At 36.6% G+C, this 14,433-nt stretch overlaps 1 protein-coding gene across 13 annotated transcripts in view; it reads right to left on the bottom strand.

The window, feature by feature from the left end:
• Positions 1-14,433, bottom strand: part of RBMS3 (RNA binding motif single stranded interacting protein 3) — a 703,116-nt gene that overhangs the window by 27,626 nt on the left and 661,057 nt on the right. For all 13 annotated transcript variants that reach the window (XM_031503883.3, XM_085573225.1, XM_085573232.1 and 10 more), the window contains one exon: positions 10,803-10,913. In XM_031503883.3, coding sequence (XP_031359743.1) covers positions 10,803-10,913 — 111 coding nt within the window. The remainder of the gene's footprint in view (positions 1-10,802; positions 10,914-14,433) is intronic.

The following is a 14,433-nucleotide window of genomic DNA, read 5'->3' as shown; positions in this document are numbered from 1 at the left end:
TCTGCAGGATATGTGCAGATGGAGTTAAAATACTTCCATAGAAATGCCACAGTTTCATAAACTGAACTAACTGAACTGCCTAAAAAAGAAGAGCTTCAAACTATCAGTAAGTACTGAAATTTCTTAGTTTACAACAGGATCAGCTCCACCTGCAAATATCTCTGTATAACAATTATAGACAAGAGACACTAATACTTTACACTTCTGTGCCAAACTTGTAATTGCAATCATATAATTAAGAGTCCTTGGAACACATATCCAATAGTGTATGCAAAAAAGTAAAACTACTAATATTAAAAATAACCTGAAGATGATGTCATGGTGCTTAAGCCATATTTTTCTGTTTTGAAATGCAAGAAAATACAATACTGCTCATGACATCTGTATGAAAATTAATGAAAGACAAGAGTGGATTTATAAGCCTTGAAATGTATTATTTTCTTTGTCTTTTGTTGAAGATTAATTACTTTAAATTTTTCCATCAATCATTTTCTGATTTCCAGCTCTGTTACACTCATTTCTAAACAAAGGATAGAGATTTCAGCAAGGTCAGATGTCTTCTGCTCTCAATATTGTTCAGGAGCAAATAAAATAAGGAAATCTTCTTCAACCAATGGCCGCACTGAGTGGAATTTTTTGTCACTATTTCATTATGTCCCCTAACACATCAAGGAAATCTGAAATTGTTGCTACTTCCATTCTTTAGTTATGGATAAACTTCACGTAATACAATAATCTTATGGAACTTGTAGAGGAAAATAATACCAATCAACCAAATGATGGCCATTTTGTCGGAACAACCATTTATTTCCAGAAAACTAATGATTCTGAGACAAGTCCATTGTCCTCAGAGGAAATCAGTTCCACTAAAGCTAGTTAGGAGTAATTGCATGTTAAAAGAAAGTCAGCAAAATAGCTTTTGTTAAAAAGTTATCTTCAAACACTAAAATTTTGAGCACCAGCTTGGATTCTAGTGGATAAACTAGGCAAGGTTATTTGTAGGAATACCATCATAGCCCAATTCTTACTTCCCCTTGTTACTGTATTTTTGTCACTCCAATTTGCACTGTCAAAAATGGCAATTGAAAAAAAATATAACTAATTTTTTAGTCAAATGCAGTTGTTTTAGGTGGAAAAGACTGGCAGTAGAGCAAAATTACAGTAAACAGGAGGAAGGGAGCAGTCAGGTGCCTGAGTGGCTGAAAAAAAAAAATCACTGTGGAAATAATAACACCTTTGGTCTATACTGCAAACACTGCACACAGCTGTGGTTCACAAGGCAGAGAACACAAACAGCATGAAGCTCTTGCATCAGTGAAATCAGTTTGTGTCGTATAAATATTATATTGATTTAAGAGAAACCCCCAAGGGAAACACAACAAAGGAAAACTGGGAGTTGAGTTTGGCAAATGCACAGTAATTTGGACACTTAGATATTAAAGTCTTACATTTTCTGTTGCTGTATTATAACTGCTAATATTAAAAAGGCAAAACTAGAAGCATGCAGGTGAGTCTATGACATTCAAAAGTCATGAAATGTCATGAAGGATAGAGCAGTCCTTCATGGGAACAGAAAAGGATGTGCTTCTGGATACAAGGGCTCCCCAGACCCATCCCGATGAGGTGTGGCTCACCTCTGCCACACAGTAGAAATATGCTGAGTTAAACATTTCATCACCTTGCTAGAAAAACAATTCAATTCAGCAAACTCCCAAATTCACTCAACACAGCTGCTCTCAACCCCCTTGCTACAGCTAAATGAAAGTTGCTGACTGAGATGTTTCATAGTAAATATTAGGTACAGCAGAAATCTCCTCCCAGATTGAGTCTTTTAGGAGCAAGAGGATTCTACAGCCTCCTAGCTCTGACACAGAAGCACCCATAACTCACAGATAATAAAATACCATCAGAGGGCACAGAGGTTATTGACCATCAGCAGCTCCCTATAGATTTGTAAATAATTTGAACAAAGCTCATCCTTTTCTGAGAACTTCAGGCTGAAATCACTGTGCATATAGGATCCCGGTGTTTTACACAATGTATGAAGACTGTACCTTTAGCTTCTTTATTTAACCTTGCTTTACAAATGAGTGAACCCTGAAAAGGCTGCTCTTTCCAGAATAAAAGAAAGATACCCTGAAAGTGCTGATAATTTGTCTCACAGGAAGTTTAAACCTTTGGGGTACCAGTTTGTCAACCATCTGATAAGCCATGTGGATTAACTGTGAAACACACTGTGAGCTGAAATTCAATGGGATATGATATGGGAAAAGGCAATGAAATTCAATGGAATATTGTTTTTTTGAGCAGCTGCAGGTCCAGGACATTGTCCAATACACAGGTTATGTTATCTCTTCCAGTGTGATTAAAATATGTAAACTACTGAATATCTTTCAGATTAAATTCACTTTCAACTCCACTGTATATGTTTTCAGCATGGCAACAAGTCACCTTCCAAAACACTGAAACACCTTCAATATAGTGTTTTTGTAAAGTCCCAATTCCTCTGGAATTAAAAAATTTCCCTTATGAAAGAATATGGGAAATGTAATTCAAAGGTTGCTGCTCAGAGAAGAAACATTTTGCTTAACAAAATGCACCCATCTTATTGGAAAGAAAAAAAAAATCAGAGTGCAGTATACTTACTAATCACACAACACACGTTGAAATGAATCAATCTTACCTCTTGGTTCCAAATGATTTTTAGTAAGATAATACTGTAAATGGCCAGTTGCAACATAAGCTTACTCTTTCACTGTAAACCTCAGACATTGCAAATAAAATGTTATTTTGATGCACAGCTCTTTTCTGAGTCTTGGTACATCATGCTCAGCAAACATTTTTAGAAGTTTTTATAATATCCTGAAGTCTCAGTATTTAAGTTACCATTACATATTTTGAACTGAAATCACCACGTCTTTTTGTGACGAAAAACAGAGGTTGGAGATGAAAAAAGGTCACTGCTCTGGATTTGTGTCAACACCTGGAAATTCCTCCTGTGGATTTTAAAGTCCAGTGGAGTTCTAGACGTCCCAAACAATGAATGTTCTATGCTTCATTTCAAATATTAGTCTAGCTCTTAACTTCTTCTGCAACATATTAAAGTTATGCTTTCCCTATTTAACTTCCATAACCTTGTTGTTAACACCACTAAAATTTCTTTTCCTTTCCATGGATATTCTTCATGCACCTATGTTGTGTTGTAAACCACTGTTGTCTTTCACCTCCACACCCTTTTATTTCAGCTAAAGTTTACATCTCTCCCTGAAGTTGATACAGTTCAAATGCTTCACCTTAGACCTGTGGGAAGGACTGCAACAGTACTTAGGATAAACTAGCTGGCTTTCCATATGATTTATCATGTTCTTTTCCACTGACATAGCTTCTTCAGGGATTTCAAGACTTTTGCTGTGTTTGTGTGCACACGAGGAGAAATGACCACAGATCTGTTTCCCATTTTTTGGTAGAGAAGAGCTGTGGAAGCAGCACTCTGGGAGACATTCCTTGCTTTTCACATAGCCACAGTTTTGAAAAACACCCTTCACCTCTGTAAGATCCTCAAACGTGCCCTGTATTACAGAGACCCTACAGAACTTGTCTTCATCACTTATATTTCAATTTATTACTTCTCTGGAAAGCCATATTCCTCATTTCAGTCAGAATTACCCAAGCATTGTTTAAACACAGGCAGGACAATAAAAATAAGTTTCATTCTAATAAGACAAAGAGTTCTCTTCTGATTGAAAAATGGAAAACACATTTATAAAAGAAAAACATATCAAGAAAATACAGATGACAGACCTGACATTTTAAAGTACTTTTGTTTTCCACCTCTTATTGAGTTTGTCAGTTGTAGGTGTGGTGGGATGTTGCAAAACTAGAATAATTTTCAGTATTTTTTTTAATCTATTATTTTTCCTGTCATCTACCTCTCTGTCTGCTAAATAAAGAGATTCTTTCTCTCCCCAAAACTTGCCCTGTCATTTATAGCATCAGCACAATTTCACAAGAAAATGTGTGAACATTATAATTTTCTTCTTAAAATTCAAAGTATTTAGGTAAATTATCTACTAGTAGTTAGCAAAATGACTTCACAATCTTGATTCATCTGTAGAAGAGAGAGCAACAAAAAATTCTGGGAGTATGACTATAGCTGAGCCTTTTTGGGGGGAATATTCTGCAGACCACTAAATTTATGCCAGATAGTACTAGTTTTATGGCTTTCAGGTTCTATTCATTACCACAAAATAAGAGTTCATTTCATATGCAGTGCATGGCTATCATTAAATTAAAAAATAACATGCTTGGAAAAGGTGGCTTTGAACTGCACTCCCATTCACCAGGCGGCACTTCTAGAAATCACAAAAAGAACTGCAGCAGTCATATTTAAGAAAATATATGAGAAACAAGCCTCTAAATATTATAGTTTAAAGTTATGTAAAGTCATCTGGAAATCAATTATATGAATGAGATTAGTTTGATGATGAAAATGAAGTTATATTAGTTTGGGCTTTTCTGGCTGATACTTTCTGCTGTGCTGATCCATCCACTGTTGCTTTGTGTTGATGTATATTTTTATCACCACAATCAGGGAGTTGATTCCTTCTCTGAAAGGGAATCTGGGCTAATGTCACTTTGAGTCAGTAGCTGATACCTCAAAGAGAGGCAACAAAAGCTCTTTGTTCATTTGTGGAAGTGTTGTGCAAAGGTAAAATTTAACACAGAATAAAAGCTGCTGACTTGCTGGGTTCAGATGAAGTGATGCATGGACCAAAAATGGAATTCCCTCCACCTATGTTTATTCACCTTCTACATTTTCCCTTCCTGCCTACAACAGGAAGTGGCTTGAAGCTTGAACACTTGCACATAAAGGCAAACAGTAAGCCACTATGAACAAATGGTAGGAAGACAGAGCTGAGTTCAGAAGTGAAGGGGGAACACTACAGAGATACGATTTTATAAACTCTATTCATTAAAAAATACCATCTAACCACAGCTGTGGTCAAACATAGACTGTGGAACCCCTGCTGAAACAGATGAGCAGAAAGAGTCTCATCTACACAAGAGCTGACTGCTGATGACTGCGTAGAATCTGGTGTTTTTCAGTTGCACTGAATGCCCCTTTTTATCTCAAATTACACGAGGTAAATTGGAACTGTCTTTCAAGAGAATGGGACAAAAGGTGCAGGAGGAGTTACTTGTTTTTTATAAATATCACAAGAATTTATGCTGATCTTCTCCCTTCCAACAAGAATCAATTCTCCTTAAATGGATCTCCTGCCCCAGACAGCTCCATGTTGTTAATCACTTACATTTGCCCTAGACTTTGCCTGAGTAGAAGCATAAGGAAGACCTTAGTTTCAGCCTGAACTAGGCTATTTAATTTGAAATGGTTTCAGTCCTATATTTTCCACACAAACAGTAACTGAAACTGTCAGTCAATAAATAAAATAAAAGAGCTCTAAGATTAACACCTGATAACGTGAAAGGCACAAGACTGCAAAGAAACCTTGCTCCTGTAGCTCTCCAAGGACCTTGTGACATACAATTAGAATAACAGAGAGTACTTTTGAGCAAGAGCCTGAACATGAGGGGAATGTGATGATGTTTCAGCTCCATGTAGCTGTAGTATCTGCAAATAGAACGGAAGATTAAACAGGAAAAAAAACAATCCTATCTAACAAAGCAGTTATTCTGCTGAGGCCTTCAGGTGACATTTCAAACCACTAGTGACCATGGAGTATCCAAAGGAAATAAAAGATAAAAAAACCTATAACAAGCTTGTTGTTCCATTGAAGGGTTCTGGAGATATCATCAAGCCTTGCTGGCAACAAAAAGAACTAACAAAGTGAAAGATAAGACTGATGTACCTGCATAACAAGCCTGCTATTCCACTGAGAAATTTCAGTGAAACTATAAACCAGGAAAGCTGAGTTAAGGTAGTGTGCAGTTACTACAGGATCCCACATTATGCCAGTGCAATTCTTTCACCTGACTGCATTTTTAATACAGAGTATCTAGAACAATTAAACATTTTTGCTTGTTTTTTCTTGTTTAAAAAGTGCAATGGAGGGTTTGTAAATTGCCTATCAAGTTTCTAAATTAGAAACTGAAAGCAGAATGAGCATCAAGTGTGGAGAACCATTAAGCAGCCCAGTTGAACTACTAGCTTGAGTAAAAATCCTGACTTCTACTCACTCTCCCATTGGTGTGGGCCTCAAAGATTTAAGATGAAACAAGCCTACACTAAGGCAGCTCCAAAGGAGAGGGAGAAAAAGCTGGAGTCAGCCCTCTGCCTATGAGGACCAACAAAGGCTTCCTCAAACTATTGAATGAAACTGGAACCCAAGCAGTATCTGAAATGGATGCTAACACCAGGGAAGAGAGGGAAACCCCAACCAGGAATGTGTAGAACAGCAAACTTCCTTCAGGAATGATAAGCAGAGGAGAAAGAATAAAACAAATCTACTTCCCACCGAAGAGGCAGGTTATTGCTGCTGATGGCCAAACTTGGAAGTGCTGAGCAGCAATGACTGAAAGCAGTGATCAAACTGCTCAGTTTTTACATTTCTAAAGGTTTTTGTATTATATCCACTCAGGCATCAGTCACAACATTATTAAACCACAAAAGAGATGTCAGATCAATGGCTGTATCAGAAACATTTTGAGTGATAGGCTGATGATAGAACAATTACAGCCTCTATACATTATTAAACACATACTAATGTTGCTTTTTCAGTGCTACCCTTACAGACTCACACACTGTATTCTCCCTTCATAGTACCTTTTTTAATAACAGACCTAATTTTAGGTGAATATTACATAGGAAAAACAAGACTTACTATAATAAATAATAATAAACTAGGAAAAAAATTCAAGCCTTAAACCTCTTGTCTATCTTCACATTATGCCTTCTGGCATTAAAATTTCATTTTAATACAATTGTAGGAGCTGAGACTGGGTTGTCAGCCTTAATCAGAATATTCAGAGCTATTGCTTTCTTGCTGTAATCTTGACATAATTTAAGCTTAGGTTTTCTTTATATATTTGCCCACAGCTAGCACACCCATGTAAATGCTTTTTGCTCTTTTTGAGTGAAGAAGTATCTATGAAAAATACATATAAATACGGCAGAAATCACCCCTCTGGCAGATTGTCTGCTTAACTCCAGATTTCAAGCAGAATGGGGAAGTGATCAGAGCAGTACACGTGCCTCTCAATTAATCAGCAACAAAAACTGTATTTTCACCCACAGAAATCAATTTGATTTTCAGAAAGGCAAAAAAGACTTGTGTTCTTGGTGGATAAAGCACAAAGCACAGTAACTGGGACATACAAATGCTGTACCAATTTCTCTCACCACACAGGAGCATAGGGTCAAGATGCCAAAAATGGCACACCTTTACCTCCTCTCTCCCTCCAGTGCCCTATACAATCCTTTGCCATTGGAATCAAGCAAAGATGGATTTACAGTTTTTCCTGGCATCTTGATAGCCTGATTAGGCATCCTCCTGATTGGGGAGTGCTTGGTATAGCAGAGAACTCTAATTTTATGAGGACAATTCAATAATAGATAAGAATTAAGAATGTTAAAAATATAATAAAATGAAATTAAATATGCATTTTTTGTGAGTTCAGATAGAAAGAAAACTTCTTGCCCATATTCATGGCAAATAGTTTCCTAAACAAAATTATTTGTGTTTTGGAGGGAAGGATTTACCTAGCACAAGGGAAATGCAGCTGACCATGAGTGAGTCTATAGGAAAGCTACTTTGTTTTGACTGCTGAATTGGAAGCTCCCAGATAGAAGTGAACACCCTTAGCAGCATGAAGCCCAACCTGGGCTGGTGACCAAATAATCAGGTGAATGGAGGCAGCTGCCCCCTGGATTCTCAAGGGTTTTAATGTGTGCTTCAGGGCTGACAGATCAAAACACAAATCCAGTTTTAGGATGGAGGCAGGAAATGGCAGAAGCTGCTGTTACTGAGGTCACTCACCTCACCAAAGAGCTAAAGAGTGAAGGGAGATGGAATGGCTCCCGCTGTAAAGGGAGATGGAATGACTCCAGCCTGGACAGAGTATTTTAGTGTTTTAAAGAACATCAAAAGACTGAGTAATTGCCACAAGATACAAAGATGCATAGACCTATGTGCTATTGCTCTAGCTCTCTCACTAAAGAATAGATTTTCTGTTGAAGCAATGTTTTAGAAACCAAGTGTTCATCCTGAATCAGGCAAGTGTGGAGGTGGTTTTGAAGTCAACTCTCACTTAAGTGACCACAGGGGTCTGTTTCGGCTGAAAAATGTTACGTTAATTAGCAAAATGCTTTTTCTAAGAAAGTGAACATATGAAAGCCTTCCAATAAAAACTGCTTTGCATACTGCAAGCTTTTAAATTAAATTGGGACAGAGTTACTGCCAACAGTGAGTAGAATTATTTGTGACTTTTTGTCTTGTTTGCCTAAAAAAATCTGGCTGGTTTCTTGAAAGGTAGCTGGTGGCTCTTTATTGCACTCTGTTGCACAGTTTTAAGGATAAAATTGAAAAATATATTCATAATAGAAATGTATCATTTATATCTTTTATCTCCCATAAAACCTAGTCCTGCTGAGGTGCTCACAGTAGTATGGCTTGGATTTGGCACAATTCTTCCTGCTTTATGCTCTCAATGCTCCCCTCTCTGGACTAAAACTCAGAATTCCATATAAATGAAGCAAAAATATCTCTAAATATATCAAATCTCTAAATAGCTGGTGTTCCCCACATTGGTTATTTTTTTGTTGTTGTTGCTGTTTTGTTTTTTTTTTTTTCTTTTTCTGTAACAGAATACATGCTGAAGAATGAATTTCACATCTGGATGGATACATCCAGCAAAACTGCTACTGGCAGCCCAAATAATGACTTCTGACAGGAGGAATTCCCAACAGAAGAAACTCTCTATGACATCCATGATTATACTGCTCACATGAGTATTTAAACTGAATTTGGTGCTGATGCTGTTTTTATCTAAGAGAAATCCTGTATGTGTGAAAATAGGGTGTCATTTGAGATGTTTGAAAAGCCTATGGATATTGTAGCACTCATCAGTTGTTTACTCTTTCTTGCTCTTTAAGTTTTCTGCAAATTACTTAGGAGTTGTACAGATAATAAACATAAACCTGTATGGTATACCTCTGAATGTATTTCAAGAATTTATCACAGGGAATGCTGCAACCTTGAAAGATAAAATTGCGTAAAGAGCTAGGAAAGCAAAGGAAAGATTTTCATTTGGTTGCAGTAACATGAGTTCAGACCTCAGGATCTCAGGATCCCACTAGATGACTGACTGCCTCTCAGAGTCCTTTGCCTGACTCCTCAGATGGATTTGTTACTCTAAGCACTGTAACAGTGGTCTCAAGAAAGAAGAGAACATTAACTGGGAATTTTCTAGTTTGCATTAAGATTGTGAGACAATGAGTGCAGAAGACAATGTCTGTTAAGTGTTATGGAATTGAAAATGACAGGCAGAGGAAAAAATTCATAGGAGCTGCCCAACAGCATAATCAGAATTCATTTTCCATTTCCTTGCCTTAACTGTTAAACAAGCTTTGGAATCACAATAATTATACATGCAGAAATTCTCACTAGACCAAGTATTTGCTTCACTTTCATGAAGGGAAAAATGCTGAGATTAACTTTGCCATTACTTTGCCAAGTAATTCCTACTTCTTTTGATTATTGAAAGCAACCTTTAAAATGTCAGGAATAAACAATGAACCATCATGTTTAAGTTTCGTCAGAAAAAAATACAGAACTCTTAGATCTTAACTAAGATTTTTTAAAGAAGTGGGAAGAGACACTGGAGATAGAATTAGATTCAAGAGATAAGAAAGAAGCAGCAGAAGAAGTCAGGAAGAGAGCCAACACAGTGAGTTAAATAACTTTGTACAGATACAACTGTATTAAGTACCTTATTAAACTAAAAAAAAAGGTGGAAAACTGCATTCCTATAGGTTAGGATCAAGTAGAACAGTGGTGAAAAAAAGGGTAAGTGCATAACAGAGCATGTTATGTAATTACATGTTTCATTCAATTATTTAATAAAGAGCATGTGTCCTAAAGTAAACAGAAGTGTAATATGTAATGACTGTACTTTTGCAAAAATTTACATTACATGCAGCATGCACACATTCACATATCAAACCATCATTTATGGTGTCCAGCTGCTGTATTTTAGGAACTTTTCAGAGAGCTTAAAGGATTTTAATTAAGAGTAGTTTTTGCCTTTCTCTGACTCTGGGGGAGTTAACTGAGTATGACCTACACAGTCTAAAAAGAAAATTTGAAAACAGTTGTTGAAATATGCATATTTAAATATGATATATTAGAAACACAGCTGGCCTTGACCAAAAATCCCATTTCTAAGCCTGGAACAAAATGCAAATGGCTGGCTGCTATGATTTGAAGTGAGTAGTATATACCACCACAAAGCCAGAACTCCTGATCCCAGCGGTATGAAACTTTCTCCACTGACAAGCAAACAATTTAAAAAACAAATTGATAGAGCAGTACTTCTACAATTATGAGTACAGATAATTCCTCTTAAACATAGATCAGGTTTTTGTTGGCCTACCATTTTACTACTCATACTGCTTTGTCATTTCTGTTCTGTAAGAACTAATGCTGATTAGTTCTTAGATCAGATTAGGTATCATGATGAAGCCCTCATTTCACCATCAAAAGCACTGAAAAGAGAGTCAAGTACCTAAGGAAAATCAGTAACCAATATTTGCTGTGCAATAGAGGAAAAAAGAGTGATCTTACCGTTCCTGTTGTGCCCAAGGAAAGGTGGTTCATCTGTTGGGTCAGAGGGCCCATCATACTTGCTGGCTGCATTGACATAGTGTGGTCCATTGTTGGTGTTATCACAGCACCCTAGAAACACACATTATTTACAGTTCAATCCCTCACATTCAATTAAAAAAAAAAAGAAGAAGAAGAAGAAGAAAAAAACCCAGGCATTCTTTAAATGAGTGAACATGACTGAAAACTTGACATGAATCTTAAAAGACACTAATATATCTGTCAGAAAAAATATATTTTGTTCCTATTGACAACCAAGCTACACACATATATTATTTGTATTGCTAATGAGGCCATTTTATGTCAGCTCCAATTAAGTGTCATTTTTTACTTCAATGCTTCTGACAAACAAATGCATATGTTCTTTCTATGATGAATGCTACTGTACATTGCAAAATGCCTGTCATTTCCATTTTTCCATATCCTATATAGAACAATCTTACAGACAGAACACATATGTCCCAAATTTTCTCTGATTTCTAAAGCCTTCAGTCTCAGAGATCTTCAGCCTATTATGGTAATGATCTTGGATTTTTACAGTCTTAATTAAGAACCCTTATTCATGGTAGTTTATAGCTGCTTAAGTAAGACTAGCTATTGACAGTAAGTTTGGTAGTGACACCCATTTAAAACACATACAGTGTTTTAAAGCATTTTTCCTCTCTCCATGAAAAACAAAGACATTAATAAAAAAGAGCATATGTACTAAAGGAAGATTGAGACTTTGACCAAAAAATGAAACAAAAGACATGCCAGAGGAGCTTTAGAGAGAGAGCTTATTTGCCATTCATATTCCTTATTTTTCAGTCTCCAGCTCCCCAAAGACCCATGTTGGCAACATCATTACTTAGAGAAGTGTTGATTCTCTTCAGTTCTATGTTGTAAAATGCTATTTCCTGTGTTGGTTAGAAAAAGTCAGTCAAAAAGTGTGGTCTGCTCCTTTTCTTGCAGATAGTGATAGTATTTCCAGTCATTTCTTCATACAAAATAATAACTTTACTTTGTATGCATCTTTGTGTGCATTCATCACAAACTTGCACAATCACATTACATCTACTACAAAGCGTGAAAAATGTAGATGAATGTATCTGTTCAAAAAAATTTACTTTTTTTCCGCTTCAAGAATACTGGAAAAATTCACCTATAAACAAACTTGTTTAACCAACCTGTAAAACAAACGTGTTTCAAAACTCATAGCATATCTGTTCTTACATGTCTATCTCACATTTACATAGAACTATTTTTGCAAAGGATCTGATTAGAAAGATTTCAAATTTTCAGCTGCAAATAGAAAGAAAAAAAAACAATTCTGATTGCTTGGCAACAGCAATTGGGGAAATATCAATTCAATTTTGACTCACCTTCCAGCAATATTTTTTCTACACACATCCTATCTGAGAAGTATAGAGTCTAGAAGGTAGGCTCATTTTGGTCAGTCTTTTTTGTAATACCCTCAGCATATGAAATACATCCACATTTGTTTTATGTCACAGAGTGGATTATATTTCTTGCATTGACAAGAGTCCCTAAAGAAATCTGACAAATTACAGAAGCTAGCCTCCGTGGAGTATCTCTCATGATTCCAAATAATTGGCTTAGGAAACAAGCCAGTCAGTGTGCATGTATCAAACCTGCAACACTTGCCACTTTTGCCACTTTATTGGCTATTAATGATTTGCACTGGTTTACGTGGATTAATTTATTGATTAGTTAATTTAATGAACTACCACACAATGAAATCTTCCTTTTGGGTGAAAGAGTCTAAAAGCAAGTCTTCAGGGCACACACCCATTCAGCCCATCCAGCAGTTCCTGCATAGCAAATTCAGTGCAAGAACCATGCACAACAAAAGTAATCTTGTTTCGATTTTGGAATCAGTGGCCTTGGATACTATGCAGCCAGATGAGGCCCTAGGGTTTGGACTTCAACTGCACTTTTTGGTTATGAGAGGAAGTTGTAAGCTCTATGATCAGTGATCAGTATTTTTACTCTATCAAACCATAGCAATATATCAACTGCAAACATAAACAGTTCTCAGTTCCTTCTACAAGCAGTATTCTTCTTTGGCTCAAAGGTGGAAAATTGCCTCAAGTTGGGCTCCCACTTGTGATGTCAAGGAAGGTGATCCTCCCTCTCTTCTCCACATTCATAATATCCCACTTTGAGAGATGCATCCATCTCTGGGGGTGCTGTATAAAGAGAACCTGGACCTGTTTGGGAGGCTCCGGTGGGGGGGCCATGAAGATGATCAGAGGGCATCAATGTATGTAAGCATCTGAAGGGAAGGTGTTAAGAGCATGGAACCAGGCTCTTCTCAATGTTGCCAAGCAATCAGGCAAGAGGCAACAGGCAGAGAATGATGCACAGGAAGCTCCTGAGGAAGAACTTCTTTACTGTCTTGGTGATCCTGTACTGGAACACGTTGCCTAGAGAGGTTGTGGAATCTCCCTCACTGGAGATTCTCAAGAACCATCTGGATGAAATCCTGTGCAAAGATGCTTATTGCAAAAGTACAGTTGGAGGAACTTGCTGTGATTTCATGTGTAATCTATAGCTGATAACTATTCCTGGGTAGAAATTCAGCAACCTGGAAATAAAGGAGGGGCAGTGGTGAAGGAAGTCTTATGGTTTACCTTAACAAAATGGAACAGAATGGAAAAATCTGAGAGCAAATGTCTTTCAGCAAATAAGTTACCGCAACAGGTATTGCAAACAAACTATTAAAAAAATATGGACTAGAGAGAAAGTATATCAAGGACAAAAAAATTGCTCAGAGATAGAAAATATATAATTTCCAAATTGAATATATATATATTCCTGTCCCTAAATATTCACATTTAATATGCTAGAAAAAGAAGCTGAGAAAACAAACCAAATATTTGCAGCTTTCCTAAAACAGCTTAACAGGTTTTAAACTGACAGTTACCTAGGGCAGAGAATTACATGCATTTCCCAGATCATTAATTCACCAGTTCAAAATCTTCTTGTGATCACGTAGGAAAGAAATTATACTTAATTAAGGAAATATTGTCTGGTTGTTAGGGCGACCTCCAGTCTCCAGACCATAATGCGTTTCATATTACATGCTGTCAAGTCCATTCATATTCAATTTATTTAGCTGTAGAAGACAACAATGTTTTGCCTCAGATGTTGCCATCATATTAAAAGTAATTTGATTCTTTTCAGCCTATAATATGTAATTGCTGATAAACATCCAGTTGGCTACTGGCAAAGGGTATACCAAACATATTGTTTCATCTTCATCTGCTTGGTTATCTGATTTTATTGAGTTTGTAAAGGTATAGAAAGGCATCTTAGCATTGCAAACTACTACTTAAAGCCCATTTTAATGGCAAGAAACCTGTAGAAGAAATTATCATGAGGTTTTTGCCACTGTCTTTGCCAAAAAAAGTAGTTATCTGGTCAATTATTTAGATCTGTCCTGTTGCCCCTGTTGCCTCAGCATGATTGCTTTTTTTTTTTCTCTAATTCCCACAAGAACTGATTATAATGACTTTTAAATTTGGCAAGATATTTTCAGCATATGATTTGTCATACAACTGTGTTGATGCTAGAGTGGTTTTAAAAGAAA

Source organism: Lonchura striata, chromosome 2, assembly GCF_050655825.1.
Source record: "Lonchura striata isolate lonStrDom1 chromosome 2, ASM5065582v1, whole genome shotgun sequence".
NCBI classification, from domain to species: domain Eukaryota; kingdom Metazoa; phylum Chordata; class Aves; order Passeriformes; family Estrildidae; genus Lonchura; species Lonchura striata.
Note: the sequence above shows the minus strand (reverse complement) of the source record. Positions and strands in the feature narration are given on the sequence as shown.